At 46.9% G+C, this 21,999-nt stretch overlaps 1 protein-coding gene across 1 annotated transcript; it reads left to right on the forward strand.

Annotated features, from left to right (window-relative positions):
• Positions 1 to 242: 242 nt before the first annotated feature.
• ERCC4 (ERCC excision repair 4, endonuclease catalytic subunit) lies at positions 243 to 21,920 on the forward strand. The gene is made up of 11 exons (XM_082200064.1): positions 243 to 615; positions 4,057 to 4,237; positions 6,483 to 6,678; positions 7,760 to 7,967; positions 11,409 to 11,589; positions 12,831 to 12,962; positions 14,029 to 14,139; positions 15,173 to 15,743; positions 16,559 to 16,651; positions 18,669 to 18,781; positions 20,670 to 21,920. The coding sequence occupies exons 1-11, from the start codon at positions 415 to 417 to the stop codon at positions 21,401 to 21,403; spliced, it is 2,721 nt and encodes a 906-aa protein (XP_082056190.1). The 5' UTR covers positions 243 to 414; the 3' UTR covers positions 21,404 to 21,920.
• Positions 21,921 to 21,999: the final 79 nt, after the last annotated feature.

Here is a 21,999-nt window from a genome sequence, read left to right on the forward strand (position 1 = left end):
TGTCACTCTACACTTTTCCTATTTCTATGCTGCGTTTCTCTTCCCCTCCCCCTTCCTTGCGTCACTTCCCCTTATCTATAGAGAACTAAAAATGTAGAGTCGCACACTTCCGGTCTAAACATCGAACAACTTCCCCACTGTTCCTTCCCGACTTAAAACAACACGTGGGAAGGCGACGCTTTCACAGCAAGGCCGCGGGTGGGTGGGGAGGGGGGGAGGCGCGCGCCAGTACCCGCGAACAACGGAGGCTTTCCGTTTCCATGGGGAGTTTAAGGATTCTGCGTGCGCGTGTCACTCTGAGAGTTTTTATCTCTACGGCATTGAGAGCCTGAGGCTTTATTCGCGTAGTAGTACGTTCGCTTCCCGGTTTGCGCATGTGCAGTGGGAGCCGCGGCTCTTTGACAGCGACTTGTCATGGCGGTTTCTTCGGCGGCTGTTCCGGCTGCGGTGCCGCTGGAGCACGAGAACCAGATCTTCCTGGACCTCTTCCACGACGACGGGCTGGTGGTGTGCGCCCGCGGCCTGGGCATCGACCGCCTCCTCCTGCGCTTCCTCCGCCTTTACTGCGAGCCGGCCAGGCTGGTGCTGGTGCTGAACACCAGCCCGGCAGAGGAGGTAGGCAGAGGCGCCGCGGGGCCCGGGAGGAGCTTCCCTCAGTCTCTGCTATTCGGAGAGGCTGCTCCGCTTCTCAGGGCAGGGGTCCTCACAAGGCAACGTGCAAAAAACACCCCCCCCAAAAAAAAGACAAGCCCAGGCACGCAAACAAACAGTGGGAAATGGAGAATTGCACCCCTCCCAAATGAGCTGCAAAAGCACCGGTCGAAAGAAAGACTTCTTGAAAGTTCCTTTAAAAGGCACTATATGCGGTGTTTCCCAAGCTTGCTGTTTTCGGACTACATTTCCCATAATCCCCAACCACATCAGATGTCAAAGAAATGAACAACTATCTGACGTTAAGAAGACATCTGAAGGCAGCCCTATTTGGGGAAGTTTTTAATGAGTGATGTTTTAATGTATTTTTAATATTTGGTTGGAAGCTGCCCAGAGTGGCTGGGGAAACCCAGCCAGATGGGCGGGGTATAAATAATAAAATTATCATCATCATCATCATCATTATCATTATTACTGGTCTTGCCAGCTACGGATGATGGGAGTTGTAGCCCCAAAACAGCTGGAGACCCAAGGTTGGGAGACACTGCACTAGTGCAAGAGATGTGTGAACTTCATGGAAGATGATATGGGGCCAGCACCGAAAAGGGCCTATTCCTAGTGCACCTGCCCGGGGAGGGAGTTACTGGTTTGCGAGTGGTTTTTTTGTTCTTGTTTTTATTATGTATTTTGTGTTTTTTGCTTTGTGTTTTTATGCTGTGAACTGGGGAAGGTTGCCTGTGACTCAGACTGTAACTAAGCTTGAATACACGCATGTCATGAGTCCTGTGGAGCCATCTTGGTGGTCGTGTCAAGATAAGGAGTGAAAGGAGCTTGAAGGACTGGAGGCCAGTGTTTGGGGAGGGACACAGTGGATTGGAATAGGCCTCATTCAGGCCTCCTGAGACATCAGAGTTGCCCGTGGGGATGCAGCAGTTGAGGAGGCTGATCCTGGGGAGGGACCTAGTGCTCTGTCATTCAGCCCGAGCTAGTCTGGCCTCTCGCCCTGCCAGAGCCTTCTCTTCCTTTAATTCCTGCTGGCAAGCCTCTACCTCCAGAGGAGGTGTCAGGTCCCAAATCTAGTTTTGCACAGGTGCTGTTGTCTCCTCTTGCCACCTAGATCACAGAGATGCCAGTGCCTGCATCAGCTCAGGCCCAATCCACCAGAAGCAGTTCCCGTTTACCTGCCCAGTCAAAAGATGTCACACACTCTGCACTAAGCCATGCCTGCTCCACTCCTTTGTCACAGGAGTCACAGGAGCCAGTGTTTTAGCTTGTTTTGCCATGCCTTGCACCTGCTGTGCCTTTGGCCCTTGCTTAGTACCATAGTGATTTGAGCATTAAAGTTTCTAAAGGTAAAGGGACCCCTGACCATTAGGTCCAGTCGTGTCCGACTCTGGAGTTGCGGCGCTCATCTCGCTTTACTGGCCGAAGGAGCCGGCGTACAGCTTCCGGGTCATGTGGCCAGCATGACTAAGCCGCTTCTGGCAAACCAGAGCAGCGTGCAGAAACGCCGTTTACCTCCCCGCCGGAGTGGTACCTATTTATCTACTTGCACTTTGACGTGCTTTCGAACTGCTAGGTTGGCAGGAGCAGGGACTGAGCACCGGGAGCTCACCCCGTCGCGGGGATTCGAACGGCCGACCTTCTGATCGGCAAGTCCTAGGCTCTGTGGTTTACTAGAAACCAAAATCAGAATGAAAGTAGATCAGTTCGTAGAACGTGAGGCTCTTGATCTCAGGGTCATGGGTTCGACCCCCACGTTAGGCAAAAGTTTCCTGCATAGCAGGGGGTTGGACTAGATGATCCTTGTGGTTCTTTCCAACTATTTCATGAGTCTATGAATTTATTGATCCTGCGGGAGTCAGGGCAGTGCAAGTGAAACAGCTTGATTTTTCTCTGTTTATACCTGCCTCCACTGCTCATCCCATCCCTCAGTCCTTCACCCTGTGTTTAATTTTAGATTCTAATCTCATTGGAGCAGGGACATGTTCTCTTAAACCAAATGTGGGGAACCTTTGGGTCTCCAGATGTTGCTGAATTACAGCTCCCTTCAGGCCTCAAGAACATGGTCAGTGAATGGACATTTTAGTTCAGCAACATCTGGAGGGGCAAAGGTTCATTAAGCTCTGTGAAACACCAGGCATGCTGACTGTGCTATGTGCATGAGAAATAATAATTGTTTATTTTAAGCATTTCCTTCCCACTTTTCAGCTGACAAGGTCCCCAGTGGCAGGTTATGTAAGAGCAATATGAATAATAGGTTTTTAAAATAGCATTTCTTAAACAAAATTAATGTGGTCTATTTAAAGAGCTGATGGTGGTGGTATTTTGCCTTGCTAACTAGCTGCTGCTTCCCTTATTCACAGGGCTGTTTGTTCTGTAAGGCAGTGAAAATGTAAATAAAGCACAGGTGTCAGAAACTGAACAAATAAGAAACAGTGGCAGATAAAACCAAAACTTGTATGAAATGACAGAAGAACCTCAGAAAACCAAAGGTGTATTGAAACCAAGCAGTATTCAATCAATATCTGATTCAGGTATAGGGAACCTCTGACTCTCCAGATGTTGATGAACTACATCAGCTCCAGCATGGCCAGTGACCACAGATGATGGGAATTGCAGTACAGCAACATCTGGAAGGGGAAGGGGTTCCCCACACTTGATCTAAATGCAGATGCCCAGAGGGGGGCACTACTGAAAAGGCCCCACTGCAGGTCTGTGTCAATCTGACCCGACATTAGGTTGGGAGGACCATGAGCAAAGAGCACAGGTGGTATCTTGCTCATATAATACTATGAAACAATGAAATTAACTTTTTATACAATGTCATGCATTATTCCTATTCCTAACAGTATTAATGAAAGTTTAAATGCCAGGATCAGACTAAAAGTGCAGAAAAGCAAAACATAACAAAAATAAAGTAAAGTAACAGCAACTTTTTTAAAAGTCAGTTTTTAAAAGCAGCAGGTCAAGTCTTAAAGCTTCATCAGAATTATGATTTAATGGATTGTTGGACTCCGGGCAAACTTTAGGTGCTCAGCTGACTGCTGTGCCTACCCTATTGCAGTGGCTCGCTAGCTCTTACACACTTAGAAAGCAATTGAGTTGACATTTGTATTTTCATCATGATTCAAAGCATGTTTACTCAGAAGTAAATATTGGTGATTCAGCTATCAGGCAGTGGCTCATCTGCACTAATGGATCAGCCTGCACTGCTGGTTGAAACTCAGAGCAGGAGCGTTCCGCCATAATGTTTTGTTGGCAGGTCCCACTAATTACTGAATATTTAATATTGTATTTAATCATAGCTTTTGCACTGCTTCTTACTCTACAGCCGCACAAAGTATCTCCCTCCCCCCTTACTCCACATTGGATTTGTTGTGAATAACTTTATTTTGGTTTTAGGAGTTTTTTATCGACCAGCTGAGGACCGATAACGTAGCTCATCTTCCTCGACGCGTCACAAATGAAATCGCAAGCAGCAACCGCTATGAAGTTTACACCCAAGGGGGTGTCATTTTTGCCACCAGCCGGATTCTGGTGGTGGATTTTCTGACCGACCGAATCCCTTCAGATCTTATCACCGGTAGGATCTTACCACAAGAGAAAGCGGATTCGAACCCTCTTCCCCGCCCACCGCTCAGAATGTTAACATAATCTAAGTCTAGGCTGAGAAACATGGCTTCCTCATGCTAACTCATGCACAATTCTACAAATATAAAGTTTATTGCTTCTCATTGTTGAAATGGCACCTTGCTCTTCTACAATAGAGAGTCTTGTGACACCTCAGAGACTGGGCTGATACCCACACCATACAACTAAAGCATTCATGAACAGTCTTGGGAACTGTAGTTCATTAAGGGTGCTGAGAATTTACCATCCCCAGGATTCATCAGGGAGGAAGCTTTGACTGTTAAAGGGGAATAAGACTGCTTTAAATAGATGTGGTGTCATAAAAACCTTCTCCCACTAGAGGTCAGTGTGACATAAAGCCTTGATTAGATCCTATGCTGAGCAAGCTGCAGATTAGTGACCAAGCCATTCAAGCGTTTCTGGAGTTTATCCTGCCCAGTGTTCAATTTCCATATGCTGAGAACCAGTGTAGTAAGGGATACAGAGTGGGAAAGATGTAGAGAAGCTGGGGTACCAAGTTCAGCCTTGAAGCTCACTCAGGCACCTTGAACCAGTCGGTCTCCTTCAGTCTAACCACCTACAACAGGGATACGGAACTTCAAGCATGAAGCCTGAATGTGGCCCTCCAAGCCACACTGCTTGGCCCTTGAGTCTCTCCTCAGAGGGTCACACCTCTCTCTGTCCCTGCCTGGTTTCCTCCTGGAGTGTTTCTGCCTGGCTGGAACTTGTCCTTCTGATAACGCCTTACTTCTTTGGCTGGAAAGGGGTGTGCGAATGTGTGCAGAAACTAGCCTAGTGATACAAAGGTAAAATTCGCATGTATTGCTCTGCCTTCTTTTGCCACTGGCCTTGCCCTCCACTGAATGTGGGAATGTGACCATCTCAGGCTATAAAAGCTTCCTCATCTGCAGGATGGGTGTCAGGTCGAGAACCAACTATGCTACTTGGAGCTTTGGGGAGGAAAGGGGGCATAAACATACAGGGTTGTTGCCAATTTGCTTTTACTTAAGAGTAGATCCATTGAAATTAAGAGACTTGAGTTAACCATGTCTATTCATTCCAGTGGGTCCACTCTGAGTAGGCTTACCATTGGAGAAAATTTACAGTATTAATAAACTGTACCTATTTTTAAAATCTGCTGTGGCTCAGGGCGCAGAAAAGGACATCAATAGCTGTATTCAGCTCTATAAGTTAGTATGACGCCCTTACCCTATTTAAAAATAAAATAAAAAATCTTTTCCCTATAGAGTAGGGATGGGGAAACATTTTCATTCTGTGAGTTACTTTTTGTCCTGAAGGCCATGTGCCAGAGTTGGGCGGGGCCAGAGGCAAAAGTGGGTGCAGCCAGAAAAGTAAATTTTACCTTTGTACCAAAGGCAAGCTTCTACACACACACACATAGCCCTATCAGTTATCAGAGTTCAAGGACATGTTCCAGCTAGGTAAAAGCATTCAGGATGTTAAGGAGGGCCAAGGAAGGTTGGGGCCTAAGAGGAATTCCCAGGGCCTGGTAGAGAAACCTGGGGATCGCATTTCTTGCATGGGCCTAAGGTTCCCCACTGCCTTATATAGGGAAATGACCAAGTGTAAAGGTGGATCTCCAAAAGGAAATGCAGTGCAAATCTTTAGATATGATTCCAATCCACTGTCTTCACATGTCCTAGCACGTTGCACAGGATTTTATTGTCGCCTTGTTTGCTTGTGGTCCTTTTGTTACCAAAATGCAATTATTTCTTACAAATAGTTTAAAGCAACAAGGTAGCAGGCCCCCACTTTACCTGTATGGTTGGTTTTATTTCCAGTGTTCAGGCTGCAAATGCCATTGCACCGTTGCTGTGTTCCGAGAACGCTCCTATAAATAAATTAAGGTCGGGGGTTCTTGCCATCTTTCTTATTTGGTTTGTTGTTTTGAGTAGAAACTACCTTTTCCTACTTACCGGTAATTAACACATTTTAAATTGTTGCAGCATTTTCACTGGCGCGGCATTGAAGGTGGGAAAGATCTGAGCCCCGCTGAATTCCATCAGTGGGAAAAAAGCCAAAGGAAAGTTAGATGGTGTCATGCTCTTTTTAATTGGTTGAACCTTTGAAACTCATGACCTACTCTGCAAAATATCACGTCCTGTGCTTTATTGTTGTTTTCTTTGCTTTTCTCCTGTGTGTATGACCCGAGTTTATTCGTCTTGTTGTTCTGCCAGGTATTTTGGTGTACAAAGCCCACAGAATCATTGAGTCTTGCCAGGAAGCTTTTATCTTGCGACTCTATCGCCAGAAGAACAAGCAGGGTTTCATTAAGGCTTTTACAGACAATGCCGTGGCCTTCAGTACGGGCTTCTGTCACGTGGAAAGAGTGATGAGAAATCTCTTTGTGAGGAAGCTTTACCTCTGGCCAAGGTGAGGCCATTCTTCCTGGGTAACTGAGCAGATGAATTGATCACAGACAGGGAAGATAATGTTGATCAGCAGCAATTATGCAAAAACAGAACCTTCAGGATCAGGAGCAGTATATCTTTGGTTTCCTGCTGCTGGGGACCAAGGAAAATGATGGGCGCTCCTAGACGTGCAAGGTGAGCAGTAAACAGGGCGGGCACAAGACTTTATGCCGCCCGAGGTGAAGTGGACCAGCTGCTGCCAATCCATGTGCTGACCACTCCTGCTACCTTATCCTTCTGCTTTAGTGTTCTGCAGCTGCATCAGTGGTGGCAGAGTAGGTGTTCCCAAGGCTCTCTACGACTATCTAACCCTTGTCTAGTTCTGAGGGGCATCATTCATTTATTTGACTTATTAGTGGCTACAAAAAAAGTCTCTAAGCAGCTTCCAAAATGGAAGCCAAAACAGTAGAATATATAAAACATGGCATTTACCGTATTTTTCGCTCTATAACACGCACCCGACCATAACACGCACGTAATTTTTAGAGGAGGAAAATCTGTAGGCATGCCACCCGTAGGCATTCCCTCCATAACACGCACAGACATTTCCCATTACTTTTTAGGAGGAAAAAAGTGAGTGTTATGGTGCAAAAAATACGGTAATTAAAACTGTCCCGATAACCCAGGGTTCAGCAACCTAAGGCCCATGGGCCAGAAGCAGCCTGTGGAGGTTGTTTGACCAGCTCACGAGCCGCTCCTGAACCGAGCCACCCGCTCGCGCACTGTGCTAAACCGGCGCAGCACCACGGGGACTCGCTTCTGTGGTGCCAGAAATCGTGTCTGCGCAGATGCCGAAAATCGCGGGCGGGACCGATCTGGCCCAGGCAAAATAAACCTTGCTGACCTTCAATAACCCATAAACAAGCCCAGCAAAAAAACAAAAAGGCCCCATCAGGAGCACCATAGGAGTGAGGCGTTGCGGACAGGGAGCTCACATCTATTTTTGCCTTTTCTTGTCCAGGTGGGGTGGGGAAGAGGCTTGGGATTTGCGTGGGTCTCTTGACATCCTTCTCCCTAACACCAGCCCGCCTTTCTCTTCCCAGGTTCCACGTGGCAGTGCACTCCTTCCTGGAGCGGCACAAGCCCGAAGTGGTTGAAATGCACGTCAGCATGACCCCGGCCATGCGAGCCATCCAGAGTTCCATTCTGGACATCCTGAACGCGTGTTTGAAAGAACTAAAGCAGTGCAACCCGGCTCTGGAAGCAGAGGATCTGTCGCTGGAAGATGCTATCGGGAAAGCTTTTGACAAGGTAGCTCTTTCAACTGTCGTTCGTTTTTGTTCTTGGACTTTTCTTATCGGCCTCTAGCGGTTTTTTTTATATGGGCACAGGCAATGCAGTCAGCGGCATCGGGGTCCTTGGCTGCTACACCATCCTCGAAGGGCTGTGATTGTTCCCTGTGATGATGAGCACAGCTTTAAGAAGGACTGGACAACCTGCAGCCTCCCAGGTGTTGTTGGACTCCGGCTCTCCTCATTCCCAGCCAATGTGGCCAAGAGTCAGGAATAACCGAGAGTCTGCAGGATCAGGGCAGCAGCCCATCTAGTCCAGCATCCTGTTCTCACAGTGGCCAACCAGATGCCTGTGAGAAAGAGCAGGATTTTAGCACAACAGCACTCTCCCTTCCTGTGGTTTCAGCAGCTGGTGAAGCACTACTCTCTCCAATAGAGAGCCAGTGTGGTATAGTGGTTAAGAGCGGTGGACTCGTAATCTGGTGAACCAGGTTCGCTTCCCCGCTCCTCCACATGCAGCTGCTGGGTGACCTTGGGCCAGTCACACTTCTCTGACGTCTCTCAGCCCCACTCACCTCACAGAGTGTTTGTTGTGGGGGAGGAAGGGAAAGGAGAAGGTTAGCCGCTTTGAGACTCCTTCGGGTAGTGATAAAGGGGAATATCAAATCCAAGCTCTTCTTCTCTTCTTCTTCAATGGTTCTAGCCTAGCCATCCTGGCTAGAAGCCAACAATAGCCCTCTCTTCCATGAATATCTCTAATCCTCTTTTAAAGCCATTCAAGTTGGTGGCCTTCACAGCCTCCTGTGGGCGCCAGTTCCATAGTTTAACTCTGTGTTGCGTAAAGCAATGCATTCTTTTTTCTGTCCTGAATCTCTTTTGTTTTATTTGCCTGATGATGGGAGTTGTCGTCCAAAAACATCTGGAGGGCCGCAGGTTTCCCCTTTCCTGGTTTATGCCGCTGTTAACATTTGTTAACCATCACTCTCTGTGCTTTTCTGCATTTCCTTTCCTTTGGACATCACAGTTTACAATTCCCTCCCACTCCACGTAATATGTATACACAGCTGTAACGTATTCCATTGAAAGCAGCAGAGCATAACTAGACAGCATCCCAATTCCATTGCACTTCCCACTTGGCTCACTTTTCTGAATCTGCTCAGGGATCATGGGCATACATCTCCGTCACTCAGTCAGGGCAGCAGTATTCAGCTTCTTCGTAAAAAGATGGAGTATTATGTCTCGTTGGACTCCTGCAATGTCCGGCGTGGATTCCATTTACCTGTATCCCAGGTGTTTGTTTGCTCAGCTGGCTGCAGAATCATAGAGTTGGAAAGGACTGTGGAAGTTGCCTTCTCAAACCTTTTGCTCAGGGCAGGGTCTGCAGTGCAGAAAAGTGCAACCACAGCACCCCCAACAGATGAACACCCACCCATAACTTCAGTGAAGGAGTCAAACAGCTATGGTTTACCTAAACTTGAGGGAACTGCTGGAATTAATGTCTGGCTGCTTTCTGCCATGAGCCACTGAATTTCAGGTGGCTGCCTTCTTGGTGAAGAACCTTTTGGACTGACTCCACCCAGCTAGGCAGGAAGGGCTTCCTTGTCCAACTTCCCCTGGCTCAAACAAGACTTGTGTGTACCCTGTCTTATCCTTGATGCCTGGCTTGTTCTTCGCTCCTGTTTCCTCATTTGTCCTTCTGGTCCTATCTTACGCATAGGTTCCAACCACTGGCCTTTCTCCTGGCTCGACTCAGTCTGCTTGCCCCCAGCCCAGCCCTGACATCTGCACATGCTTGGGGTAGTCTCGTCTGGATTATGAGCTCACATCTCTCCCCAGAGCTCAGCTCTGGCAATTTTAAGTGCATTCCGGAGCAGGATCCCGGCTCAGATGAAGGGCTTGGCTAGTTCACAAGGAGAGCAGAATAGTGAAATATTTCTCTTGCCTGTGGGCCAGCTTACAAAAGCACTGCATGTTGCTTGGCAATTGCAGATTCATTAATGGCAGGTTCCCTTGTCTTCATTAACTTGGTGATCTTCTTTCCAGATTGCAGAGCTGTGTTTTTTTTGCAATGAAGCGATGCGATCCTTTCTTTGGCAAAGTCTCTTGCATGTCACAGGCTCAGGCCGGCCAGAGCTCTCCAATTGACTGTCCTCCCTTCCCAACAGCTGCACTTTGTTTAGGGGAGGAAAGTCTGCTATCTTTTTTTTTAATGGAGGGATTTAGACATCTGTTAATAGTTTAACTGTGTTTTTACATAAAAGAGTGTTTTATTAGCTCTCCAAGACTCTGGCTGGCTCATTGTAAGCTTGTTAACAATGAAATAAACGTTCTTTTGTTTGGGCATTGTGTGCCAGGATCATAACATGGTTGGAATTGTTCTTTGTAAAAATCCATATATCTGTGCTGAACAGCCTTGATCTACTGACCCTGAAAGTGGAGGGGGAGATTTCTAGTGGAACCAGCTGTGACTTTAAGTGGGCAAGCTGGTGAGCCTCTCAAGACATGTTTGTTTAGCGTTCATCCTGATTTGCTTGCACAAAAGCTTACGCAGAGGTTAGACCATGTCCGGTCTTCACTGAGCATCCATTCTGATTTGTTTGTAGAACAGTTATACAACGAGCATTCATCCTGATTTGCTTGTGTGGTGTTAGTACATCTTCCCATTTAACTGTGCGTTCATCCCACACTTTTCAGTGCATTTCCCCGTGACTTTCCTAACTGCAAAATTCTGTTGTTTTATTTTAAAGTGTATTTGTTGCACTAAGGTGATAGAGCACTTCAATCAGCATGCACACTTATTTCTGTGGAAAGCACTATTGTGTATGCTCATGTATTGGCAGACAATGAATTGATGGGATCCTCTCTGTATTTATAATAATGCACATAGAACTATTCCATTGTTGGGGGTGGGTTTTGTTTGTTTTGCTATTTTTGTGTAAACTGTTATATTAAAAATTATTATTATTATTATTGTTGTTGTTGTTGTTAACGCACAATGAATTCTATATAGAGGCAATAGAGTTCAGGCAACTCCCAATTTATGCAGCAGTTAAGTTCCAAGGCATCACACGGTTTAAGTGAAATTGTGTATATTTGAAGCACCTTTGGAAAAGCCTGCAAACACCCTGCCCCACTCCCCTTTGTGACATTTTTGGGTCTTTTCTGGGTTCGGCACAATGCACGGTCGCACACATATCAGATAAACCTAAAATGGTCTCTGCCTGCCATGGGCTCCATGTATGAGAGTGAGAGGGTGGGTGCTGAGGGTCAGAAGGCAGGAATTATTGCCAGATTGTTCAGTTGTGTTCATGAGGACTAGAAACTTGTCATTTTTATTTTAAAAAGACACAATCCAGGATTTGTGTTCTAAAGCTGCTAAAAGTTTAGGAAGGCCTCTGAAGTTCAAGTTCAGATCATGACAGTACTGTGTCAGCAGTTCTTTCTAATTTTATATTTCTAGACAATTCGTCACTATCTGGATCCTCTTTGGCACCAGCTGGGATCAAAAACCAAAACTTTGGTCCAAGATTTGAAGATTCTCCGTACTTTGCTACAGTACCTGACTCAGTATGACTGCGTCACTTTCCTTAACCTTTTGGAGTCCTTAAGAGCCTCAGAAAAAGCCTTTGGTCAGAATTCAGGTATGAACAGTTTCTCCCCCCCCCCCCTTTTATACAAAGGAATCAGTTGGGCTATTAAAAAAAATAAAGAGTGAAGTTTTAATTTAAAAAAACACACATGTGCATGAACGTTCCCAAATGTTTTCAGCCAGCCATAAGGCTGTAGGATTTACTGACAGTGAATATATTCAGCCTCCCACTGAACTTCTGTTCCTCGGAAAAGATCTGCAAATGTTCATACAGAAAACCTGAGTTGTTGTTTCTTCTTTGGTCGATAATTACATAAGAAGGACTTAGCTGCAGAAGAAGGAAGAACGTCAGGACATGGAGACTGGGCTTTGAGCAGCTGGAGACATTTGTCAGAAGTGTGGGATCTTTGTGCCCCCGGTATGGGCCAGTTTTACATGATCCTGGGGCCAGCCCTACTATTAGGCAGAGTGAAGGTTACACACACACACACACACACACACACACCCTTTTTAGGCTGCTGATTTTGAAAAGAGTTCAAATCCCCACTCAGCCATGAAGCCTGGCAAGGGACTCTATGCCAGTCACTGTGTCTCAGCCTAATCTACTTCACAGGGTTGTGATGAGGATAAAATGGTGAGGGGAGGAATAATGAGAAGCTTGAGCAACTTAGATGAAAGGTATGATGATGATGATAAGAATAATCTAGTGCCTGGAGCTGGCCATATCATCAGCAGTGTCAAGTGAGAAAGCTTCTTCCTGGACTGAGAGAGGAAGTGGGGCTGTGTATGTTCCATGTTTGGTTACACCAGGTAAATTAAATCTGGGACATCAGGGCAAAATTACTTGACTAGATACATAGACCCACCCCAGTATAACAAGGCTGTGCTCTTTGCTCTACTTTAAAGTATTTAGGGCCATATTATATTGCTTGTTACCACATTTTAAAATATTTTTTTTAATTAATAATTTTACCCCGCCCATCTGGCTGGGTTTCCCCAGCCACTCTGGGCAGCTTCCAACACAACACTAAAATACAACAACCTATTAAACATTAAAAGCTTCCCTAAACAGGGCTGCCTTCAAATGCACCAAGGCAGTGTGCTGGGCTGTTTTCCTGCCCCCCCCCCCAAATAACCCCTTGTGAGGTTGTTGTTTTTATCCCTGCAAAACTAATTTGAGCACAACTGCTTCAAAAGATGATGGGGAAGAGGGGGAAGAAGAGAGCTAAAGAAATTAGTGGGCATTTTGTAATTGCAGCCACAGATATATATTTGTCTCCCTCCATCTGCTAGGTTGGCTTTTTCTCGATTCAAGTACGTCAATGTTTCTAAATGCTCGGGGCAGAGTGTATCGCCTCTCAGATGACAAAGCAAATAAAAAAAGAAAAGCTGCCGAAAAAGCAGATATCGGAGGAGAAGGAAAAGGTACCGCAAAACCTTTTAATTTATTAAATAGTAATGGGTGCTTTTATTATGATGATGGCATCAGTGTACTTTGCAGGGTACAAAAGGGCATGTCCCTGCATTGATAACATTGTAATAGTACTGTAAGCCTATTTCATGTTTCAGTATAAATGGCACAGTGATCAGAGAAGGGAGGATAGGAGTCTGATGTTGAACTTTGTGTTGACAATTAGCAAACTCTAAACACACACACACACACACACACACACACACGTATTTACTTTATCCATGGCGATAACAGAGAGGATTTTATTAAGGCTTAATTTGGACATCACATGAACCCATAGTTAAAGAAGCATAACAGGAGTTTAAACTTTAGAGGATGTCTAAGTTAGCAAACCATGGTTTGTGATGGAGTGGCAAGCCAGAGGTGCCTTTGCAAGGGACGGTCAGTTCCAAGGATTGTTTGGTGCTAAGCCATGTGCTTTCAATGCACTTGGTCCCAGGTTTGATCCCCCAGTGCCTTCAGTTAACAGGATCTCTGGTAAAGGGCTGTGAAAGGCCACTGCCTGATATATTGGATGGAGCAATGGTCTGACTCAGTACACAATAGCTTGGTGGGTCTTCACCGACCAGTCGCAGTTGCAGCCACCACAAGAGGCTGCTGTACTGATTCAGAATTTGTGAATCTGAGGCTACATACACACATTCAAAGCATATAACACCTGCAAAGAATCCTGGGAACTGTAGTTTGTTGGAGCTGCTGGGGGGTAAACTGCAGTTCCCAGAATTTTTTTGCAGGGGGTGGGGATGTGCTTTAAATGTAAGGTGTATATGCAGCCTGAGTGTAAGAGGCCAGAAAGCCAACAAGCAGCTCTAAATCATACAGGGCCAGATCCAGACCAAGTTAGGTCCCATTCAGTTAATTCATGCTCAGCTTGTGCTTTCAGCCTGGACGTTTGTTTGTTCAACGGGGCACAATCTATGTATAAGTGCCAGGCGGATTCCCCAGCATTCGTAAAGCGTCCGAGAAAGGTGTAATGAGAAATTCTTAATTCCCCACTCATCCACTGACCTTGTGTTCCAGACCAGAAAAGGGAGTTGATCCTGGAAAGCAACCCAAAGTGGGAGGCTCTTGGAGAAGTCCTGAAGGAGATTGAAACGGAGAATGCCAACAGTGAAGCTCTGGGTGGGCCAGGTGAGCTGGGAGGGGCAGGGCAGCCGGATGGGGGTGGGCAGAGGCAGTTATGGTTGCTGCTCTTGCTAGAGCTATTATTATTATTCACCAGCAATAATAATATAATACTGTACTTGTTACTATCATACTTGCAAAGCAGTTTTTCTTCTTCCCTAAGACTGTTCCCAACAAGAACCTTTATCTCAGTGACTTCTGGAACCTGCAGGATGTTTTTTGTATTATTTAGTTCAACAACGTCAACGTTGATACTGCTTAACATCCACCGGTGTGTATCCGACTAACATTTCCTTAGACTAGACCCCCACCCCGCCCCCCGAAATGAATAGGCCTAAGCTAGCCATATCCATCCATTTCAACCAGAGGTCACTTGGGTGCTGCTAATGCAGTGGTTTGACTTCACCCCCAGAGGCGCACTCGATTTTGTCTCGAGACAGACAGATGCCAACTCTCAGTAGGCACGAATGGTTCTATTCAGCGTTGGTCCTAAAGCAGTCCAAGAGACCTGGAGCAAAGGCATTTGTAATCTTAGAACTCAAAGGTCACCTGGTCCAGCCTTCTGCCAGTGCAGGAAATCTGCTGCCACAGCATCGCTGAGAAGGTGGCCTTCCAGCCTTGGCTTAGAAACCTCTAATGAAAGAGAACTTGCCATCTTCTGAGGATGTGTGTCCCATTGTTAAAGAGCGCTACCATCAGGAAGTTCTTCCTAAGGTTTAGCCAAAAAACCTTTGATAGCAACAGAGTGTTCAGTTTTGGGGTTGTGTAACATAGCAGGGGGAGGTTTTACAATAGGTTAGGAAAGAAGGGGAGAGTATCAGTTTTCAGTCTCCCTCTCCTGAAGCTTCCCCTGCTTTTGAGCCCCAAACAGAACACTACAGGGTGCCAGAGTCCTGGACAGGGGGTGAGGATGCACTGCACCATTTTATTGTGGGTCTCAACCTTTCGTTTCCCACCCCCTGCATTTTGGGGTGGGGGGTGGGAATGGGTGATCGGTTCTACGTGCCATCCCATTACGACAACCGTTTCTCAATTGCAGGGCAAGTGCTTATCTGCGCAAGCGACGACCGCACTTGTGCTCAGCTCAAGGAGTACATCACGGCTGGGGCAGAAGCTTTCTTAACAAGGCTGTATAACAAAACCTTTGGGAAGGACCAGGAAGCCACCGTAGCCTGCCTGAAGGACGGAAGGGCAGCCAAGGGCCGGGGCAACGGTGCCAGAGAACCACGGGCCAAGAAAGCCAGAACGGATTCCTCCAAACCAAAGAAGGCGAAGAAGCCAGAGCTGACCTTGACCCAAATGCTGAACAAAGAGGAGCAGGAAAACCTGGGAGAGGAAGAAGGCTGTGAGGAATTAAGCAGCAGCCAAGAGAGCGTTGGAGAAGCCAAGCCCGAAGACCTTCACCTGAACCTCTCCTCGGATGCCTATTATGGGATCTTAAAGGAGCCACTCACTGTGATCCACCCACTGAACGGCTGTGGGGACCCTTATGCTCTCACTCGCGTCTTGCACGAAGTGGCCCCGAGATACGTCGTGCTGTACGATGCGGAGCTGACGTTTGTTCGCCAGCTGGAAATTTTTAAAGCAAGCAGGCCTGGGAGGCCTCTGAGGTACGTTGAGCCTCGGCGAGGAAAAGGTCGCAGCTCAGGGGCAGAGCATCATCTCTGCATGCAGAATGTCCCATGAACAGCCTGCGGCTGTTTGAAAACCTCTCTGAAAACCTGGAGAGCTGCTACTAGTCAGAGTAGGCAACACTCAGCCGGGTAGACCAGTCGTCTTGATACAGTATGTAGGGCAGTTTCCTTTGTGTCTGTGAGGGAGAACCTCCCAAAAGGGATTGCTTAGAATTGTGCACTACAGACATGACTGCAGGGGGACACGGGTGGTGTGTGGGTTAAACTAGGCCGATCAGAAGGTTGGCAGTTCGAATCCCCGTGATGGGGTGAGCTCCCGTTGCTTGGTCCCTGCTCCTGCCAACCTAGCAGTTCGAAAGCACGTCAAAGAGCAAGTAGATCAATAGGTACCACTCCGGCGGGAAGGTAAACGGCGTTTCCGTGCGTTGCTCTGGTTTGCCAGAAGTGGCTTAGTCACACTGGCCACATGACCTGGAAGCTGTATACCGGCTCCCTTTGCTAATAAAGCGAGATGAGCGCCGCACCCCCAGAGTCGGCCATGACTGGACCTAATGGTCAGGGTTCCCTTTACCTTAGACATGACTGCTAGGGTTCTGCCTCTATGGTCACTGGCCGTATGTCTCCAAATAGCAGTAGCTGGGAATAGAGGTAGAGAACTGTTGCTCTCAAATCCCACTTCCAAGCTTCCCATCAGCATCTTGTTAGCCACTATGAGAACAAGATTCTGGAATCGATAGACTTTTGGCCACTGTCTTCTGGATTTGGAGAGGTCTTTGTGTCTTGCCTTGCAGGGTTTATTTCCTTATCTATGGAGGTTCGACAGAAGAGCAACGCTATCTTACTGCACTACGGAAAGAAAAGGAAGCTTTCGAAAAACTCATTCGGTAAGGTGCATCTTGCATGCTGCCCTTGGAAAATGCTGGCCTTTCAAAGGAGGGGCCAGGCACCCCCTGCCAAGGTGCTGGGGTCCCACTACCTGCCCAGAGATGCCAGCCCTGCAGTGTCAAACAATATGTATTTTGCTTCCGCAGGATAAATCTCCCCCCTTTTAAAGCTGGCAGAATTGTAAAGCTAATTCTGGTGGAAGCCGGTTCTCTGCCAGATCTTCCCCTTCTGGTGGCATATTTCTAGCTGCTCGAAAGGCAGAGACTGCACATTGGTTATCCTATTGTTGCTATGCAGCTCTGAGCTCTGGCTTGTTTCATCTTCCCCCACCCACTCCAAGTGTTACCAAGGTAGCAAACTTATGTAAGCAGCTGAATACCGTGAAAGATCGTTATAGACTTATATAATAAAAATGTCAAATTTGCAAAGGGGGAAAAGAAATGTTCCCTTATATCCAGAGCAAACAGCAGAGCCTTGTGACACCTTGAAGATTAACAGGTTGGGTGCTGCAGGAGTTCATGTGGACTAGTGCCCACTTTATTGTCCTTGGGAAGGGATTGTGCATCTGGTGGCAGAACACATTTTTTGCAGGCAGAAGATCCTAGGTTCAGCTTGTGGCATCTCCAGCTAAATGGATCAGGTAGAAAGTAATGAGGAGAAACTCTTCTTTGCCTGAGACCTCAGAGACTTCTCTACCAACCAGACCAAACTGACAAAGAAGTCACAAAATACGTAGTAAATTGGACAGAAAGCAGACTGACACAGTCACAATATTAAGGACCAGCAGCATATTTGGCTGTCCCTCAAGTTTCCCAGTCATGGTTTTTAGGGGGCAGTGGAGAAGAGAGTTATCCTCAGGAGGAAAAAAAAAGTGATTTTTCCTGTTTTCTCTCTCTCTCCAGGCCATCACATCCCTAGCTGAGCCCCCTCAAAGCTATTCAAGATTCTTTCCCTGAATATTCAGTTCTCATTTTAAAAATAAACATTTTACTTGTAAAGATACGAAGCAAAGTCTTTCAGGCAGAATTTTAACAGATTGATTTGCAAGAAGCAAACCTGTTCCCCGTTCCAGTTTTCTGGCTAAATGAAACTTAAAATCAGATAAATACAAAATAAATAACAATGGCAAAGCATACGCCTGAAACAACCTCCTCAAATGTTATGAATATTGTTCTATGTTATTTATTTAAAGAGCACTCCTAACCCTTGGTCGGTGCTGCTGCTGGGGGATAGAATATAGCAGAGGTTCCCTCTGCCAGTCTCCCCTGGGTTCAGCCATTGGGGCATGTGCTACTGCCAGTAGCATAAGACCCCAAAACAGAACATTCTGGAGCTGGACCAAGGCCAGTGATGGAGCCACTGGACTTAAAACTGCCATGTTTCCTGTTGAGGGCTCCACTCCGGGTACCTGTGCTGTGCCAGCCTGAGAACTGGCAGAGCAGAAAAGGAAAATAAGCTACACACACACACAGCCACTTCCCTCCTGTCTGGCAGGAACTAACAGGGCTGCAGATCTGGTGGGGAATCTGCTGCTCTGTCTTCTCTGCACCATATAGGATTGCTCCATTAGTCTTGTTGTTATTGCTGTTACTAATTTAAATTATATCCTGCCCTTCCTTCCCGCACCGCCTGGTATAACGTCAGAAACGGGAACAAGTGTTTATTATGTTTTCTGGCGATCCGGGACCAGGGCTCCAATGTCTTGCCGTGGTTGGTGGAAGCACAGTTAAACTATGGAATAGGATCCCTCAATATACAGCGATGGCCGCCAATTTAGATAGCTTAGTGGCTGCTAGTCAGGATGCCTGTAGACTATCTCCATGCCTCTGAACCCCGGTCACTGGGGGAATAACATCAAGGGCTGTCCTGTTTGTGGAAATTCCCTAAACTGATTGGAGGGAGAGGTACTGCTATAGCTTTTGCTCCAGCTCGGCAGCAGGAAGGTTTTAGAATTTTAACACATCCATTCTGAGGAAAATGCCTCAAACATTTCTGTTCATAATTTTTGCTTTTCAGTGAGAAGGCCAGCATGGTGATCCCTGAAGAAAGGGAAGGAAGAGATGAAACAAACTTGGATCTAGTAAGAGATGCAACCCCAGCGACTGCTTCCACTGATACGCGCAAAGCAGGTAAGTTCTTGATATCTATGGGACTATTTTAAAACACACCTTTCAGATTTTTGAGCTGAATTTGCATGGACATCGTCAGTGTAATGATCTTTTATTGTAGTCAAATGGTGGGCTGCCAGATAATTTAGGGGCAAACTCAAATGGCCTCTGAATTTCACAGCTCTGAATGGTGAAAGGAGACCATTTTGCTTATTTGTGGGGTAGTGGGATTTACCATTGGAGGGGGGCCTTACCCCAACAGTAGCAGCCTCCTTCAGTTTCTAAAAAACATCATTTTGCTGCTATCACAAACCATGGCAGAGCTTTCCTCTGAACAGACCAGCTGCTGTTTTCTTTACTTCATAATGCTCCAGACATATTATTTCATTTATGGGAGGTGGAGGATGGTGACCACACACCCCATGCCCTGGAATGATGCTGTGTCTGAGGCATTCTTGGGGGGAAATAACAAAGGATGGGCTGGCAAGAGGGAGCCTCTACTCCTATTATTATTACATTGTATTTCTTAGCCGCCTTTCATCAAAATGTCCCAAGGGAGGGGGGCTGTTACAGCATATAGAAAGCCAATATTGTATATTGTCAGAGCTGCTCCCAGATCCTAGCTCACAGAGGATCACGCTAGCCAGCGGTCACTTTGTAAAAGTCTTTATTGAGTTACAGTTTCCATTCTCAAGCTGCTGCGTGCAGCTCTACGTCTTATGGGTTAGACCGGCGAAGCTCCGTCTGAGTCTCCGCCCCTTGTACACCAGCTTAATACCCTAGCCTTACTCCACCTTTTCCGCCTGACCGTTCTTCTCTGGGTCCCTCTGCCCCCCGTGGTCTCTTCCTTCCGGGACTCTTCTGACGCTGACCCCCCGGACCCTTCTGTCTCCCTGTGTCGGGCTTTAGGACCTGGCTCCCTTTCCGGGCTGCTTACTGCACCACCTTCCTGTGCATTTGAATTTGGCGCGCGCGCCCAACCTTCCACTTTCCGCCTGACCGTTTCTTCGCTCCCTGATGGAGGTGTGGCCACTCCTGACTCATGCCCTCCCTCCTGCTGCGAGCTGCCAGAGCTCGATACCTGGCGCCCTTCCTCTCCACTGCGCTCTGTTGGTGACGCTGGTCCCGATTTCCCACTGCTGCCCTCTGAGCCCCCTCTGGACCCTTCTTCCTGGGATGTCCCCCTAGGCTCCCCCCTTGCTCTGGCCACTGGCGCTCCTTTCTGTGAATCTTCTGATTCACTGGAAAGACTCGGAGATCTCGGGTCGTCGTCATCACTCATCTTTTCTTCTGCCTCCTCCCCCTCGCTCTCTGTTTCCTCCCTTGCCCTCGCCTCTGCTCCTGAACCCCTGACATATATGAATAGTTTAGATTGCCTTGTTAAACCGCTTAGAGGTTAAAATAAAAAAATTCCTTCCTGTAGCACCTTAAAGACCAACTAAGTTAGTTCTTGGTATGAGCTTTCGTGTGCATGCACACTTCTTCAGATACCTTTATTTTATTTTGACTATGGCAGACCAACACGGCTACCTATCTGTAACTGGAACCGCTTAGAGGTTGTTAAACCGTTTAGAGACAGAACTGCAGCTAGGAAGCTAGGATCCAGTGGGTCTCGCTTGTCAGCAGAAAGACCAGTACAGTGGTACCTTGGGTTAAGTACTTAATTCGTTCTGGAGGTCCGTTCTTAACTTGAAACTGTTCTTAACCTGAAGCACCATTTTAACTAATGGGGCCTCCTGCTGCTGCCGCCACACGATTTCTGTTCTCATCCTGAAGCAAAGTTCTTAACCTGAGGTAATATTTCTGGGTTAGCGGAGTCTGTAACCTGAAGCGTATGTAACCTGAAGCGTACGTAACCCGAGATACCACTGTATGTCCTCTCTTCCCTGATCCCTTTTGTTTTGTTCAGGTGGCCAGGAAGAGAGGGGCGTGCCGCAAAGCATTGTCGTGGACATGCGTGAATTTCGTAGCGAGCTTCCGTCTTTGATCCACCGTCGCGGCATTGACATTGAGCCTGTGACCTTGGAAGTCGGTGACTACATCCTCACCCCCGACATCTGTGTGGAGCGCAAGAGCATCAGCGATCTCATTGGCTCCCTGAACAGCGGGAGACTTTATACGCAGTGCGTCTCCATGTCTCGCTATTACAAGCGCCCCGTCCTTCTCATAGAGTTTGACCCCAGCAAATCCTTCTCCCTCACTCCTCGGGGATCCCTCCATCAAGAAATCTCGAGCAACGACATTATATCCAAACTCACCCTCCTCACTCTCCACTTCTCCCGGCTTCGATTCCTGTGGTGCCCTTCTCCGTACGTGACGGCTGAATTGTTTGAGGAATTGAAAAGGAAGCGTCCCCAGCCTGATGCAGCTACAGCCATGGCTGTCACAGCAGATTCAGAAAGCCTCCCCGAATCGGACAGATACAACCCGGGTCCCCAAGACTTCTTGCTCAAAATGCCCGGTGTGAATGCCAAAAACTGCCAGGCCATAATGAATCATGTTAAGAGCGTTGCAGAACTCGTAACCCTTTCTCAGGACAAGTTGGCCGAACTTCTGGGCAATGCCGGCAATGCCAAGCAGCTTTATGAATTCATTCATTTGCCCTTTACAGAGGCCGTTTCTCAAGGGAAAAACAAGAGGTGATAAATTGGAGTGCCTTGGCTAATTGCTGTCATGTCTTAGAGCTGAACTGCCCAGTCAGAAAAGCTATCTGCTGTGATCCTCTGGGAACTAGACCACTTCAGAATACAGGTAAAGATGTTAACATGTTGGGATGCTGTCCTATAGCCAAAGCAGCCCGCCAGTGGAAAGCTAGCACATTGAGAAGGATAGCTTTCTCCTTGGCACACTAGGTTTCCACACCCTGGGATTTCATTTCAGTGAAGTGAAACACTTCACGCCTGTGATCTCCCCTTGCCATATCCATTTTCTGAATGGGATGATTAGTTCCAAATGGTACAATGCCTTGGGAAGTTTTATGGGGCTCTTATCGGCCTAGAAGCTTTTAAATGAAGTGTCTTAAAATTATAATTAGAGGTTAATGAATAAAAATAGGTAAAAAAATGCTAGCAATCAATTTTGCATGGTGGTGAAATTCTGGGTTGGAGGACCATGGGACACACTGTATCACTCTTTATAAATGAATATTTTGGAATTAAAATGTGTGTGTCTGAATTGATCGTCTTTTGCAGGCATAAACGTGTGGGGTACATTCCAAGCTTACTGGTATTAGGTTTCAT

The sequence above is a fragment of the Podarcis vaucheri genome (genome assembly GCF_965113315.1).
Source record: "Podarcis vaucheri genome assembly, chromosome: 14".
NCBI classification, from domain to species: Eukaryota; Metazoa; Chordata; class Lepidosauria; order Squamata; family Lacertidae; genus Podarcis; species Podarcis vaucheri.